General features: G+C 41.1%; 2 protein-coding genes across 2 annotated transcripts; both read left to right on the top strand.

Annotated features, from left to right (window-relative positions):
- The first annotated feature begins 8,665 nt into the window (after positions 1-8,665).
- LOC149657559 (uncharacterized) lies at positions 8,666-12,324 on the top strand. The gene is made up of 3 exons (XM_089844703.1): positions 8,666-8,981; positions 9,914-10,705; positions 10,757-12,324. The coding sequence occupies exons 1-3, from the start codon at positions 8,666-8,668 to the stop codon at positions 12,322-12,324; spliced, it is 2,676 nt and encodes an 891-aa protein (XP_089700829.1).
- Positions 12,325-12,375: 51 nt separating this feature from the next.
- Positions 12,376-14,619, top strand: LOC149657558 (uncharacterized). The gene has a single exon (XM_089844702.1). It carries the CDS (start codon positions 12,376-12,378, stop codon positions 14,617-14,619), a length of 2,244 nt encoding a protein of 747 aa, XP_089700828.1.
- Positions 14,620-16,506: the final 1,887 nt, after the last annotated feature.

The raw sequence follows: 16,506 nt of genomic DNA, 5'->3' as shown, positions 1-16,506 counted from the left end.
ATCATATTTAAACATGTTTCACCTTGCAGGCTTCTAGCAGCCTCAATTGCACATGATTGCCAAACCAATGTTGAAGGCAGACCACAATGGTTTTGCAAATATTTAGCTTATGTACTATGCGAAATGCACAAAGATTTGCAAATGGACTGCGAGACAGAACTCATGGGAGTTGTTCGTAATTACGTAGAGAAATCGAAAGAACTTGTGCGTGAACCTCCGCGTAGATAAATAGTTAAAGGCCTAGACAATGGTTTCCATGAGGTGAAGAAGTTTAGTTTTGTATCGGACCCACTGAAGTGATTTAAATAATTTCGTATATTGAACGTATTAAAACGTGGCTCATTTAGAGCCGATTACTTTTATTGTAAGTTTGAATTGACATATTGACGTAACATTATTTAGTTACTCCAGGCATATCCCACTGCCAGGGTACTGCCTAGGGTTCGAAAATTACGGTAATTTTGGAAAATGGTAAATTACGCGGTAATTTACCGCGTAAATTACCGTTCATGGTAATTTACGAAAATTCAAAAATAAAATATATTGATCGTTTCCAAGCTAAATATTGAAAAATACCACTTGAACATAGCTATACCTTTCAAAGCATAGTGTCGTACATTATTTAAATACCGAGTTTTGATGTTTGCAGTTCACATAATACTTTTGAGCAGCTACATCCACTTTCTTCTTCTTACCCATTTTGTGAATTATTGGTATTTGACGTTTTTAGAACAAAATTCAAGAGATGGGCCGATACCAGTTTAAACCTATATCGGTGCCGATACAGATATTGGTATCGGCCCATCTCTACAAAATTCTAACAACTATAGGGTTTCCAGCTGACGCAAAGGAACTCGATAAAAAGAATAGACCAGAAAATAAAATTTCATTTCCTTAATCATATTTCTTCCACGCTTACTGTTCGATTTCTATGACTTACTCATGTCTCATGAAAAGAAATAAGTGTGCATGCGCGGCTAGAGCAAAATATGGAGCTTTTAGACCATTTTCCAAGAGAAAGACATGAGAATTCGGTGGTAAATTACCATCGTGGTAATTTACGACGGTAAATTACCACGGTAATTACCGTTTTCGTAATTTACCCAGGAAAATCGTAAATTACAGTTACCCTGGTAAATTACCGTGTAAATTACGATGGTAATTTACCGATTTAGAACCCTAGTACTGCCCCAGATTCATCCCAAAAATAGTCTGCGTACATAGTGCGACAATGTTTTGCTTTCTCCGTTGAATTTCGGCCCCGAGCACCTTGAAATTTGTGAAGGCCATTATCAGGCTCGTCGTTCCATGTACCGTAGTGATAGTTCCCCAAACGTTCGGTAAAATCGGAATATCCGGGTGGGCAATATACTTTTTCCGATGTATTCAAATGTTTTTCTTTGGAAATCAAGAAGTTGTGCAAAACAACTGTCGATTTTATAACGCGGTCAACATTGCTTCGAGCCAAGGTCATTGTTCGATGATACACTCTCCATCTAGCTCCCAAAATTACGAATGCATTCTCGCTACAACGCCTTCAAAACCATTTTGTTTATTTATTACTTCATTTTACTAATTTAATTATTTATTTATTTAATTATGTATTTAATTATTTAATTATTTATTTAATTTTTTATTTAATTATTTATTTAATTTTTAATTAATTATTTATTTATTTATTTATTTATTTATTTAATTATGTATTTATTTATTTAATTATGTATTTATTTATTTAATTATTTTATTTAATTAAATTATGTATTTATTAATTTATTTATTTATGTATTTATTAATTTATTTATTTATGTATGTATGTATACCACTATAATTAAGGTCAATAATGTATACGCACCTAGCACTCTCCCTGGGCCCCCATTGAGAAAGGTGTCCCCCAGGGTTCAGTTTTAGGTCCACTACTTTTTAATGTATTTATCAACTCCCTCCCTAGTGTTGTTAAATTTTCGCAAATATTGTTCTTTGCGTATGACACAAAGCTCTCATCCCGTATAAAATCCCCATCTGACTCTATAAACCTTCAAACTGACCTGGATTCCATAGAAGCTTGGGCCATTGATCATGGCCTCAGCTTAAATATTAATAAATGCGCTGTACTTCACCTATGATCCTCTAACCGGCGGCATACTTATCGTCTCTACGGTCAACCCATTCGTACTACCCTGTCTGAATCTGACCTAGGCGTTACGATGGATCCAACCGTTAAATTTACCTCCCACACCGATAAAGTCTCTAAAAGGATTTAATCCCTCTCATGTTTAATTAGACGTAATTTTAACAACCGCTCCCCAACCCTCATTAACCGTTACAAGGGTTCACCACCAGATGGAGCCATCTAAAGCGATACCAGAGTTCCCCGCTAGACGGCCCCGGAAGCTGAACTTTAGACCGGTCGTCTGCTCGAGAGCCGGGATTGGCTGATCTCCGGAGGCCCGAGGGGATACATTCAACTGTAGCCCGGGAATCAGTGCAGTTGGAGGAGGACCGGCGTCAGAACCAGTTAATAGTATCTTATAGTATAATTGACTTTATTTACTTATTTACTGTAATTAACGGATTGTATATTTATTGTTTACTAACGGATTGTATATTTATTGTTTACTAACGGATTGTATATTTATTGTTTACTAACGGATTGTATATTTATTGTTTACTAACGGATTGTATATTTATTGTTTACTAACGGATTGTATATTTGTTTACTAACGATTGTATATTTATTTTTTACTAACGGATTGTATATTTATTGTTTACTAACGGATTGTATATTTATTGTTTACTAACGGATTGTATATTTATTGTTTACTAACGGATTGTATATTTATTGTTTACTAACGGATTGTATATTTATTGTTTACTAACGGATTGTATATTTATTGTTTACTAACGGATTGTATATTTATTGTTTACTAACGGATTGTATATTTATTGTTTACTAACGGATTGTATATTTATTGTTTACTAACGGATTGTATATTTATTGTTTACTAACGGATTATATATATAATTTAACCGGATTTATATGTTAATAAATACATTGGATTAACTGAAATTACGTAGTCGTGTGTTTTCGGGTATCAGTGGAAAGCGCCCGATTTCAAATGATGCCCCGAGTGAGGAAGAACGTTTTGAATTTTGCGCCATTATTTTCCGGGCTTTGCGTTTAATACGGACTTGTGTTTGATACGGACGTTCGACACTTGTGCTTTCACCGAGTGAACTTTATTTTTGTATGCTGCTCTTGGACTTGTTGGCTGATGTACGTTTTGTGTGTTCCTTCTGCACATCGTGGGAATTTGAACAACCTACAGTGAGCCCCTGACCCGGCCTGGGGGATCTTTGAGGGTGTTCCGCAGTCAACGGGAACACGGCCAACCAGGAAACTACGAACGATAAGTTGATCTTACAAAAGTTTATTACTCGGTTTTTGGCTCTGTATTTTGGCCCGGTGGGTGTTGACAGGGGTGATTGGGACTCCTCAGTGGGCTATGTCTCATTCCTAGACCCACGTGATAGGGCGGGGCAAAAATTTGGCTTCTACGTGTCGGCGTTTGTCAGCGCTCAGTTTTCGTTGAGCCGCCATTCTGGGTACTTGCTATTCCGTTTATAGAACCAGTTTTTGAAAAAAACTTAGAAGAAACCATTTTTTTTGTCGTGTCTCGTGCCCTTTTTTGAATTATCACCAATTTTTCGGTAAGGTTATGAATTTAACTCTTACTAAGGGTCAGTTTTAATTATCTGAATGAACCGTAAACCATTTATCCTAAGCCAAGGTCGCTCTTATTATTACCGGGCTGAGTCATCATTCATCTTCAGGTTAGCCTACAGTTAAGGGCAGCCACATTGGGCCCATGGTCTTATTGAGCATAGCGGTTCAAGTTAATTATAATCTAACTTGGCTCATTTAATTCCTTTTAACTCGACTTTCTTAACTTGGCTCATTTAATTCCTTTTAACTCGACTTTCTTAACTTGGCTCATTTAATTCCTTTTAACTCGACTTTCTTATCTTGGCTCATTTAATTCCTTTTAACTCGACTTTCTTAACTTGGCTCATTTAATTCCTTTTAACTCGACTTTCTTAACTTGGCTCATTTAATTCCTTTTAACTCGACTTTCTTATTTTTCGAATCCAAAATGGGGCTTTATTTTATATTGGATCATATAATTCTACCTTATTTTATCCCATTTGCGGTTACGGTGACTTTGGGATATGTGTGCCTTTTGATATGCCGTAAAATCGGTGCTACCGAAGGATATAATCGACATACCCCGTTGCATGGGTTTAACATTCCTCAACCTCGTCAGGGCAATAATCCCCAACTGCCAACTGGCCATATTCAACATCCCGGGCCTCCCATATCCTTGACCTTAAACCCTAAACCTGGCAAAGAGTGTAAGTTGCTGTCTTCTCCTGGCACTTCTGACTTAATGGCTAGGTTCTTAAATGATTGTGATCCCAAACGTAAGGGTTCTCGAGGCTCCAAACCTTCACATAAGGCCAATTCGAGTAAATCGTCAGGGTCTGGCAGTTTTTACGACCATCCGATTTAAACGCTGTGGATGATCAACGGCGTAAAGACTGGCAAGCCTGGGCTAGGGTTGAAGCCGAGAGAATTAGGGATACCGTTGGTCATTTTGGTAAAGCACATGGGAAAAATGATCCACCTCGGGAGCCACAGAAGGGAGTTACCCCTTTATCACCATTTAAGGCTCCTCTTCAGCCAAATATCCCGATATTAAGAGCCTCTGCTCCTTCTCATGTTTCCTCCGTCCGACCAGGAACTGCCAATACCCCTGTACATGCTTTGATCGGGCCTTCAAATTCTCAGATTGTCCCGCCCATTTCGTCAAATCCAGGGGTTCCGGGTACCGCAAGTCATAATCAGGCTAGACCACGAGCTTGTAACTCTCCCCGGGGGTCTAGTCCAAACCCTCAGAATGTTCCAGGGGCTAATCCGTCACATACAAACCTCGTGTAACTCATAGGGTTATAGGAACCAATACTTCACCCCATGCTTCTCCCGCTCAACATGTTCCGGGGGTTAATCTCCCACATACACCACCTCGTATGACTCATCGGGTTATGGGGACCAATACTTCACCCCATGCTTCTTTAGCTCAGCATGTTCCGGTGGTTAATCCGTCTCAAACACCACCTCGTGTGACTCATAGGGTTATTGGAACCAATACTTCACCCCATGCTTCTTTAGCTCAGCATGTCACGGTAGTTAATCCTTCACAAACACCATCTCAAGTAATTCATCGAGTGATTGGAATAAATACATCTCCAATGGTGAACCCCAATAACCTGATACAGGTAGCCCCGGGTAATAGTCCGGGAAGGGGCCAGCCTTCTCTAGCTCAGTCTGTTCCGGTTTTCAATCCTTCTCAGACACCACCCCGAATGACTCATAGTGCGACGAGAATTAATACGCCCCCACTTGTGAACCCCACCAACCCGGTACAGATAGTCGCAACTCCAGCCGGCGGCATGCGCTATAACCTTGTCATAGAACAGGCCATAATGTTGCCCAGCTTTTCGGGCCGGGAGGATCCCAAGTTATATTTACGCCAAATGGAAATGTTTATTCGGTATCATAGATTTGAGGTCCAGGACCTAGAGTTGTTTATATCTCTGTCATTAAAGGAGGATGCCCTCAGTTGGTGGGAAAATCTTAGTCGCTACGCTAGTCGTCCCGGGGATTGGGGATATTTTCTTCAACAATTTAATCAGGAATATTTGTCCTCCCGAAGCAGGGTTGGCAACTACCTATCCAGTCCGGTTTAAACCACCTGGTTTAATCCGGATTAATCCACTGAAAAAAATCCACCTAAAATATCCGGCTTAATTATGAATGGGGAAAAATCAATTTTGTGCCATAAAAATAATTAAAATACAACCAGAAACAAGGCAAAAGTATAGGAAGCGACAACTAAAGATTATTTATTATAAATGATAAAACTAATAGTTATGTTGCCAGTTACTGTCCAGTTACAGCTTACAATATTTTACCAGTATTACTCGAAATTAAAACAGAGTGTGGTTCCTGTGGAACCCCTACAAGTTGACTTTCCTTATGAACTCCAGCAGTCCAGTTTTGGCTTGGGAAAGCTAGAGGCATTTGTGGGTGAGATTTATAAGTGCATGTATAAATCCCGCCCACTAGCCTTTACCAAGCCAAACCCGGAGTTTAGAAGGAAAGTCCCCTTTTAAGGGATCTACTGGAGCCGCGCTAATGTTAGGCTCGTGCACTCAGGAAAAAAATAGATTTCATGAAAACATTTTAGCAGTTAAACTTGCAGACGATTTTATATTGGAACCAGGGCTAGCGGTTGGGGACTCGGTGCCCCAAAGCTTAAATAAGAGCTAAACAGAAGTACTTTGCCTTCAAAAAAACCTAAAATGTCTCGTGTTTTTAAAAAATCCGGATAAATCCAATAAAATCCGGTTTAATCCAATAAAAACCATTGGTCTGGATTTTATTCAAATTATCCGGATTTTTGTCAACCCTGTCCCGAAGGGACAGAGAAATTAGGGCCGCCCTTTATAGTATAAGACAGACTGTAGGGGAAGATCTACAGTCATACCGTAGACGAGTCATACAGTTGAATGATACCTTGGTCGAACCTATTGCAGAACACGATTTAGTCGAAATTTTAATCATCAATGTTTTATCGGAAATCAACTTGCTGTTGCCAGAGGGTCTCTGTCGTACCATGGCTCAAGTGCAAAGAGAGTTTAAGCGTATCTAAAGTGGTTTTGAGCAAAAGAATGTCTCAGGAGGGTCAGGGGAGGTATAATTCAAGTCCTGGCCAGAGGGTTCGATTTTCCGGTCTTCCTGGAACCGCGGCTTTTTCGGCGGCCAGTAATAACGGTCAGACAAGTGGTTCTAATAGACCACCCTCATCCCAAGCATGCTATCGATGTGGTCGCTTTGACCATCTTCGTCGGGATTGTCCTAGACCCGCAGGTACACCACCTCGCCCAGCTCAAGTAAATTTACCGGCGCTTCCACCTGTTGCCCCACAAGGTTCGCACCAGGTGAGGGAAACGCTAAGGACGCATCCTGGACGGGTCTCAGGATGTGCGCCGGAACTCACAAGACCCTATTCAACTTCATTCCGTCAGAAGGGGATAGTATTAACGATAGTCGCCTCAAGGGGATCGTAATTCAGGTCGCATGTAAACCATGCATTGCTTTTCTTGATAGTGGGGCCGATCGTAGTATTGTCGCTTGGGACTTCTTACATAAATTGGGAGTCATTTCGTTAATAGTTCCTCAATCAAATATTGTCAACGGGGTACAAAAGGACATAACTACGACGTCTGTAGGGTATATTGACTTGGAGATAGACTTGGGGAGGCAAATGGGGACAATACCGGTACGCTTTCACGTTCTGAAAGATATAGAATTCCCAATTATCTTGGGATTGGACCTATTGGACGAGTTGCGAGCTAGCATCGACCATGAACGTAACGAATTCCAGTATTGTGGATATACTCTTCCCTCATTTATTTGCGAGACCATGCGCCCGGGTTCACCCAAAACCAAAATCTCGACACAGGGACAGTTTATGTGTCCCAGTTAAATATGGGTACTTTGACGGAACGAGAAGTTGGGGACTTAATAAGAATCTGTCAAGAAGTTTCATCCCTTTTCTCCGCTCGTTCGGGTAGAACCCACTTGTTACTCTATCGGATCCAACTAAAACCTGGTACGGTCCCGATTCACCGTCAACCCTATAATCACAGTCGGGTAGTAAATGAAGAAATCGATACACAGGTAAAAGAATTATTGAAACAAGGGTTAGTTAGACCTTCAGTTAGTCCGTGGGCATCACCCACTATCGTAGTAGGTAAGAAAAATACTACCGAAAACGCATGTGTATAGACGTTACCCGGTTAAATAGCGTTACTGTGGACGATCCCTATCCGGTGTCACGTATTGAAGATATTATAGATTATATGGGAAAGCCTCCATATATCATTAAGCTCGACCTCAAATCCGGATACTGGCAGGTAGAGATGCACCCTGATGATATTGTCGTGGACCTTACACCAAAGCCCTCCAAAAGCACCCGACCGACCGCTGGGTTTTCATCTACTGATAACAGCGCAATAATAGACATTGCAGAGAACGGCCTTATCTCGACTCCTCCCTCCACGACCCCTATAAAACGGAGCGACCGTCAGAGATTCGGGGCATAGTCTCGAGTAGCAGCGAGAGAGGATCCAGCCACCAGCCATTACGACGAAGCTCTAGCCGCCAGCCGATATCTGGTTTTACCGCTTGCCCCAGTTGCCGAATCGCCCGCTCTCGCCGACAACCGGCCAGCCGTTTCCGCCGACAACCGCCCAGCCGATAATCATCAAGCCGATCCCGCCAAGGACCGTCCAGCTGACCTCGTCAACGACCATCCCGCTGACCCCGCTGAAGAACAACCTATCGCGGCCATCCACCCGCGCTACTCATTACGACCGCGGATCGCGAGAAACTATAAGTGCTAATCGGGAGTAACTATATTTTATCATGAGTTTATAAGAATAAGGACATTTTAGACAATAAAGACATTTTATACAAACAAACCGTTTCACTGGTGGAGGCGCCGGGCATACCCGTTCACCATCGCACGAGTTAATTACCATCATGGCCGCCCCTTCGATGATACCGACTTTTAAAGGACTCCCATCCGAAGACATAAAGAACTGGCTTCGCCGTTTCGAACGCGTGGCTACCCTAAGCAACTGGGCCGCCGCCAGCTGGGCCAACTATGCCGCACTCTACCTCGAAGGAACCGCTGCAGAATTTTGGGACGATGTTCTAGAAACTCAGCCTCCCGCCACTTGGGCCGCCGCTAAACGTATTCTACGTGAAGCTTTTGAAAAACCCGTTGACGTCGCCGATGTCGAACATACGCTTTTCCATCGCCGACAGGGCGTTGATGAATCATACCCAGTGTACAGCACGGCAATCCTGGCACTGTTATAAATAATAATAATAATCTAAGCTTGGTCTAGGAAGGGATATCCACACTAAGTCAACTCGCGACTTATTTACAGGTAATTGAAGTAGTATATTTATTTTATGCATGCACCCTTTGTAATTTCGATTTTATGAACGACCCCTCGAACGAGCGAGAAGAGAATTTAAAGAAAAGATACTTCTTTAACAAATAAGCCATGGATGGACAAACCCATGAGTCAGGCCACCAAGAAAATTTCTACCTCTATACTGAGGCTAATCCCCTAGCTTTAACAGTTCAAAAATCTCTCTTCTCGCTTCTCCCCTCCCTTTTTCAAACGGAAAAATATCTGAACCTTACCAGAACTCCAACGAGTAACTTGTACCAATTTTATCATCTTAACTATTATTAAACTTTCACTATCTAAAACATGAGTGTCTTTAATTTACTAGCGGTTAATTATATCGAACAGATTTCCTAAACAGTCGTGATAAACCAAAATAATTAAACAAAATTTAAATCGAACCCTTACGGATTAAAACGTAAAAATACAACAATCGAATTAACTTTATCACTTTAATTGGAAAAATAACATGGTGCCGAAACCCGGGACCGCTAGAAACAGTTGAACTCGATCAGAATTAATCTCGATTAATTTGAAGACGACTAGAACATCTTTGGTGAGTCACAAACCCTTATTACTGGAATCTCTCCTCTAGAATTAGTTCGACGCGTAACGAAGATTAAATTCTGAAATTCATCAACGACAGAAGAAAATTAAAGAAACATGAACTCCTTAGAAAGAACCCTTAACAAAAGGAAAAGACTTAGGGAGTTAACAATAGTACTTATGGACAAGATAAGCGTAGAATTAACGAAAGATGATAGAAATTGCGATTTAAAAGAATTACAAACGTTGCTACCGTAATTAGTTGATAAGAAGACGAAGATAGAACCTCTTAATGTAGAAATCGAAAGTCACATATCTAACGACGATCAGTATCAATCGGAAATTGATACAACAGAAGAATGGGACGAGAAATTTATAGAAACAATTAAGGATCTAGTACTTAGAATACAACAGATATTAGAATTAAAGAAAAATACGTCTTCAGGTTCCTCGACTACCTATGTTAACACGAACAAAAACATGCATGTTAAACTACCACGAATTACTATAGAAAAGTTTAATGGAGATGCAAGCACCTGGCAAGATTTTTGGACCCAATTCTCAATATCAGTACACGATATCGAAGAATTAGACAGTTCAGTTAAGTTCACGTATTTGAAGCAATACTTAACTGGACCCGCGATGAGCGTCATAAAAGGATTACCCGCTTCTGAGAGAAATTACAATAACGCTATCGAATTATTGAAACAACGCTTCGGGAAAACTAAAGATATCAAAAAGGCTCATCTGAGACAACTGCTAAGAATTCCGCTAATTAAGAAATCCAACGACATCGTTGCACTGAGAAAATTATACGATAATTGCGAAATTCAGATCAGGAGTCTCAATTCACTAGGAATTAATCCAGAAACTTACGAAATCGTGTTTTATGACCTACTTCTACAAAATCTGCCGGAAGAAATCACACTGCAGTTCGCCAGAAGAGTCGATGACCAATTGGATACAACGGCAAAAGAACTGTTAACGTTCCTTAGAAGAGAGGTGGAAAGCCGCGAAAAGATGCACGAAATGGCTGAATCTAAACTGAAGGAAAGTTCGACCACCATCGAATAAATTAAAGGAAAAATATCACGTTTTCCTCAAGATAGAAATCTAAGAAGCCATCCCACTACTTTAAATCTACTCGCTAACGTCAAGGCTGATTCTAACGAAGTTAAACATTGTTTGTTTTGTGATCAAGCTGACCACAAATACTACGAATGTAAGACCCTCACATATGTGGAACGAAAAGAAGCATTGAAAAAGGTTGGAAGATGTTTCATTGGCGTTAGAATAGGACACTTGGCCAAAGGCTGCGGATACCGTAACCGTATAAGATGCCCAACTTGCGGTAAACATCATGACCAAGTCGTTTGTCCTACCAAATACCCAGAACCAATGGGTGAAGATAACTCTAAAAACAAGGAGGAAAAGAGTACCGGAAATAACGCCACAACCATGATGTCTACTATCGTTAAACTTGACAAAAATGTTTATTTACAAACAGCATGCGTCAACGTCATAGCTCAAGAAAACACATCAGTAGCTCGTTGTCTATTGGACAATGGCGCGCAAAGAACGTTCGTTTCTGAGAAACTATCCAAAGCTCTCAAGCTACCAATAATTGGGACAACCGTCGTGGAAAGAGACTGTTTTGAAGGACAGAAACCTAAAATAGAAAAAAGAAACGTAGTTCTACTGACGTTAAAGAACACCGACGGAAGTGAAGAAATCACTTGCGAAGCTTTGGAAACTCCGAACATAAGTAGCTCATTATTAGAAGTTCCCAACGAAGACATAATTCAGAAAATTCAAGCCAAGGGGCTAAGAATGGCTGACAATCCATTAGAATACCCCGAAGTCTCGAATGAACTAGCTATTCTACTGGCTAGTGACTTCTATTGGAAAATTGTCAAAGGGCCAGTGGTACGTTTAACAGTCACGCTCTGTGCCGTAGATACCATATTCGGATGGACAATCAACGGACCGTTACCCGCTACGAACTTCAATGTCAACGTCTCAACGGTAAAGGTTATGAAAGTCATGGTTCAAGAATTAGCAGAAACCGACATGATCACCAAGACACTGAAGACCTTTTGGGATTTAGAATCGATGGGTATTGTTGATGATCCAAAACAAGAAAGTCCAGCGGAACAAGAAGCAATGGAATTATTTGAAGCCACTCTGAAGACCAAAGACGGTAGATATGAAGTCCAACTTCCTTGGAAACAGAATCATAGTTACTTACCAGATAACTACATGGGAGCGAAAAAACGACTTTTCAACTTGATGAGACAATTCGAGGAAAATCCATCCATATTAGAACGATATCAAGCTGTCATAGACAATTATCTCGAGCTCCAAATTATCGACAAAGTTGAAGACAACAACTTTGGGACACAAGGTGAAACCTTTTACCTACCCCACAGAGGCCTAGAACGATTGAAAAGAGTATCGACCAAATTAAGAGTCGTCTTTGATGGATCTGCCCACGAGAAGAACGCTCCATCTTTAAACGAATGCCTCCACGCTGGTAAACACCTCAATCCCGAAATATTAGGAATTTTGGTAAACTTCAGGAAGTACATAATAGCCTTCATGGCAGACATCGAAAAAGCCTTCCTACAAATAAGCTTGTCACCAAAAGACAGAGATGTTACAAGATTCTTATGATTCGAGGGAAACTCGAATACTAAAGAAGAAATCAAGATTATCGTCTATCGAATGACTCGTGTCTTATTTGGAGTGACTTCAAGTCCCTTCCTACTAGCCGCCACGATAAAAGCTCATCTCAAGACCTGCGAAAAGGAGTACCCTGAAGCGTGCAAGCTACTAAATGAATCACTATACGTTGATGACTTATTAGGAGGAGCAAACGACGTCGATAAAGCGTTTTCACTTTCAACAGATGCAGAAAGAGTTTTACGAGAAGCCAAAATGCCACTCTGCAAATGGCAAACTAATTCTGAAGATCTCTGCCAACGTTGGACAGAAGTATTCCCTGACAAAATCCTTGATAAAGTCAACATGGGCTCCCAAATAGCTCCAGGACCGTTGAAAGTCCTAGGAATTACCTGGCTACCGGATACAGACGAATTCAAGTTTGAAGTAGATTCCCTTCTGGAATTCTTATTAACAAGAACCAACACAAAACGCTATATACTACAAGCTTCTTCACGTATATTCGACCCGATTGGGTTTTTGTCCCCCTTCACCATAAGAGTGAAGTGTTTATACCAACAACTCTGGTTGAAAGGAACAAAATGGGATGAAGAAGTAACACCAGATATCCTAATGAAGTGGAATGAATGGTGTTCGGAATTAAAGGAGCTTAGCCAACTGTCGATCCCGAGATGCTACAACACTAGTCGAAAAACAGGTCCAGTCTCCACACAGCTGCACTGCTTTTGCGACGCCAGTGAACAAGCATATGGAGCAGTAGTATACGTAAGAATCGAATCTGAGGAATCCATCGACGTCAGTTTAGTCGCATCCAAGACCAGAGTTACACCCATGAAGTCCTTGACCATCCCTCGTTTGGAACTACTAGGAGCTCTGGTAGGAGCCAGACTTACTAAGAAACTTGCCCAGTACTTCGCGGATGAAGAGCCATCTTACCACTTCTGGACAGACTCAATGGCAACTAACCACTGGATTAAAGGCCCAGCCACTGACTGGAAACCATTCATAGCAAATAGACTTGGAGAAATACACACATTAAGCAATCCCCAAGCATGGTCCTTCATTCGTGGTAAAGAAAACCCTGCCGACCTTCTTACAAGAGGTATCAGAATGTCACAACTGATTGACAACGAAAAATGGTGGACAGGTCCGGCATTCCTCAAAAAACCGGAAAGAGATTGGCCTAAAAACTCTAAGCCAACAACTAGGAAACAAGCGCTAAGCGAAGTAGAAGAGGAGCTTAGACCACACCGCGCTTTACAGAACACTCTTCACATACGAACCCAAAAGGAACCGATAATGGATCTAACTAAATACAGTTCTCTTATGTATCCTGTACGAGTAACAGCATGGGTCATGAGATGGATAAGTAACGGACGACACAACAGTATTAAAGTTCATGGACCATTAACAGCTGAAGAGATCAAGAAAGCGGAACTATATTGGGTCAGAGCTGCTCAAAATTCAATTTATAGCGAGGAAATAGCAGCCATAGAATCAAACTCACCACTAGAAGAAGATTCCAAAATCAAAAGTTTATCTCCATTTCTCGATCAAGATAACTTACTGCGAGTCGGTGGAAGACTACAAGAATCGGAATTTAGTTACTCTAAAAAGCATCCAATTATACTACCAGAAACCCACCATTTCAGCAAACTACAAGTTTATCATTGTCACGAAAAGGTATTTCACCTCGGTGTCGCTTCTACTTTAACGACAATACGAGAGAAATATTGGATTTCAAAAGGAAGACAACTAGTAAAATCTTTAATATCAAAATGTTTGATCTGTCGAAAACTCAAGACAATGCCAGCCAATCAAGTAATGGCTCCATTACCACGAGAAAGAATAGTGGAAGCAGCGAGCTTCCAGGTGACTGGTGTAGATTTTATGGGTCCTTTGATCGTCAAAGGCGAAACCGGCAACTCAGACAACAACAAGGTATACGTTGCACTGTTCACCTGTGCCGTAACACGCGCCATCCACCTCGAACTGGTCACAGATCTAAGCGCCGCTAAGTTCATCCTTAGTCTGAAGAGATTTATAGCAAGAAGAGGTCTTTGCAGCATCATCTTCTCAGATAACGCGAAGACATTTAAGAAAACTTCCACCGAATTAGAGAATTTATGGAAGAAGATTTGGACTGAAGTACTGAAGGACTATTTCAATACACACCAAATCACTTGGAAATTTGACATCGAGCGAGCTCCTTGGCGAGGAGGTTTTTTCGAGAGACAAGTGGGAACAGTCAAAAGTTGTCTCAAAAAATCGTTAGGAACAGCCTAACTTAACTACGAAGAATTAGAGACAGTAATCATCGAAGTTGAGGCTGCCATAAATTCACGCCCAATCACTTACATTACAAGTGATGCGGGAGAGCCTTCTCCATTGACACCTTCACATTTCCTTTTTGGAAATCGAATTAATTCATTGCCTCCTAATACAATGGCGGGATCCAAAGCGTCCTGTCAACGAACTGAATTAAACAAACGGTGGATGTATCGAGAAACCCTGCTGAAACGTTTCTGGCAACGATGGCGCAGCGAATATCTCCTAGAACTTCGCTCTGCTCACCAGAAACCAGTTGATGGAAAACCACCGTCAGAACTGAAACCTGGAGATGTCGTCCTGGTCAGCGAAAACCGACAACCACGTCATCTTTGGACTATGGGACGAATAAAACAACTGTACCAGGGACGAGATGGACTTATCAGATCCTGCTTAGTAAAGACTCCAAAAACTGATTTAAAACGCCCTGTACAACTTTTACACCCTTTAGAATTGGATTTGAATTAGATACTTCGATTTATTTGTATAATGTTAGATTAATTCATTTTTTTGTTTTCATTAACCCACATTTGGCGGGAGTATGTTATAAATTGAAGTAGTATATTTATTTTATGCATGCACCCTTTGTAATTTCGATTTTATGAACGACCCCTCGAACGAGCGAGAAGAGAATTTAAAGAAAATATACTTCTTTAACAAATAAGCCATGGATGGACAAACCCATGAGTCAGGCCACCAAGAAAATTTCTACCTCTATACTGAGGCTAATCCCCTAGCTTTAACAGTTCAAAAATCTCTCTTCTCGCTTCTCCCCTCCCTTTTTCAAACGGAAAAATATCTGAACCTTACCAGAACTCCAACGAGTAACTTGTACCAATTTTATCATCTTAACTATTATTAAATTTTTACTATCTAAAACATGAGTGTCTTTAATTTACTAGCGGTTAATTATATCGAACAGATTTCCTAAACAGTCTTGATAAACCAAAATAATTAAACAGAATTTAAATCGAACCCTTACGGATTAAAACGTAAAAATACAACAATCGAATTAACTTTATCACTTTAATTGGAAAAATAACAGGCACTATGCAACCAACTTGGCCGAGAAGTAGCCGAAGACGAAAAAATCCGTCATATAACCCGAGGACTGCATGCGGACCTTGTCGAGGGCGTATATCGCACAGAGCCAACAAGTCTCGACGAGCTTTCAACTGCCGTAAATTTGATCACTGAGGCTCGACGTATAGCCTCTCGGAACCGGGCTGCTGCCCGACATTCCGGCACGCCAACCCATCGACCCGATGCCAGCCGAATGCTAAGCTACCAGACCCAACTACCAGTCACAGTACCCACAAGCACGAATACTGTTTTGAATCGGTCTAGGATTCCTGAATCTCAGTACGTCTCACAGCCGATAATAGAAGAAGCCGGGTACCATCTCGCCAATCGAATGCGCACCGAAGACAATCGACCAATTTGCTTCAATTGCAATCGACCAGGCCACGTGTCCCGTTACTGAAGAGAACAACGTGCAATTGATTCCGCGCCCTCGACCTTGGGAAACTTTAACGCACGGACGTGAGGGGGAGCTCGTCCGTGGCCCCTGAAATAACAATCTCTCCAAGGAATCAAGCTACCAACGGAATAAACTCACTTAAAGATCCGGTCGACAACATAGAACTTTCTTTAGAAGATACTGTTTCTTGCGATAAACAGTTATTATGGGTACCGTGCCACGTGAATCAGAGACCTACTACGGCCCTTATTGATCCCGGGTCCGTAGTCTCGTCGCTCCATGAAAATTTCGTTGCCAAGCTGAGAATAGACCTATCACCGTCAAATCAACCTCTACGGTCCGCATTTGGACACATCGCTTTTGCA

Source organism: Phalangium opilio, unplaced genomic scaffold, assembly GCF_054372755.1.
Source record: "Phalangium opilio isolate 3A_F unplaced genomic scaffold, DU_Popi_V2 ptg000077l_1, whole genome shotgun sequence".
NCBI lineage: Eukaryota > Metazoa > Arthropoda > Arachnida > Opiliones > Phalangiidae > Phalangium > Phalangium opilio.
This window is presented reverse-complemented; position numbering and strand designations above follow the sequence as displayed.

Coding starts and splice junctions, on each gene's coding strand:
- LOC149657559 (XM_089844703.1), top strand. CDS start 8,666: ATGGCCGCCCCTTCGATGATACCGACTTTTAAAGGACTCCCATCCGAA. Junction 8,982..9,913: donor TGAATCATACCCAGTGTACA/GCACGGCAATCC, acceptor TACCGTAATTAG/TTGATAAGAAGACGAAGATA. Junction 10,706..10,756: donor TGAATCTAAACTGAAGGAAA/GTTCGACCACCA, acceptor GTTTTCCTCAAG/ATAGAAATCTAAGAAGCCAT.
- LOC149657558 (XM_089844702.1), top strand. CDS start 12,376: ATGACTCGTGTCTTATTTGGAGTGACTTCAAGTCCCTTCCTACTAGCC.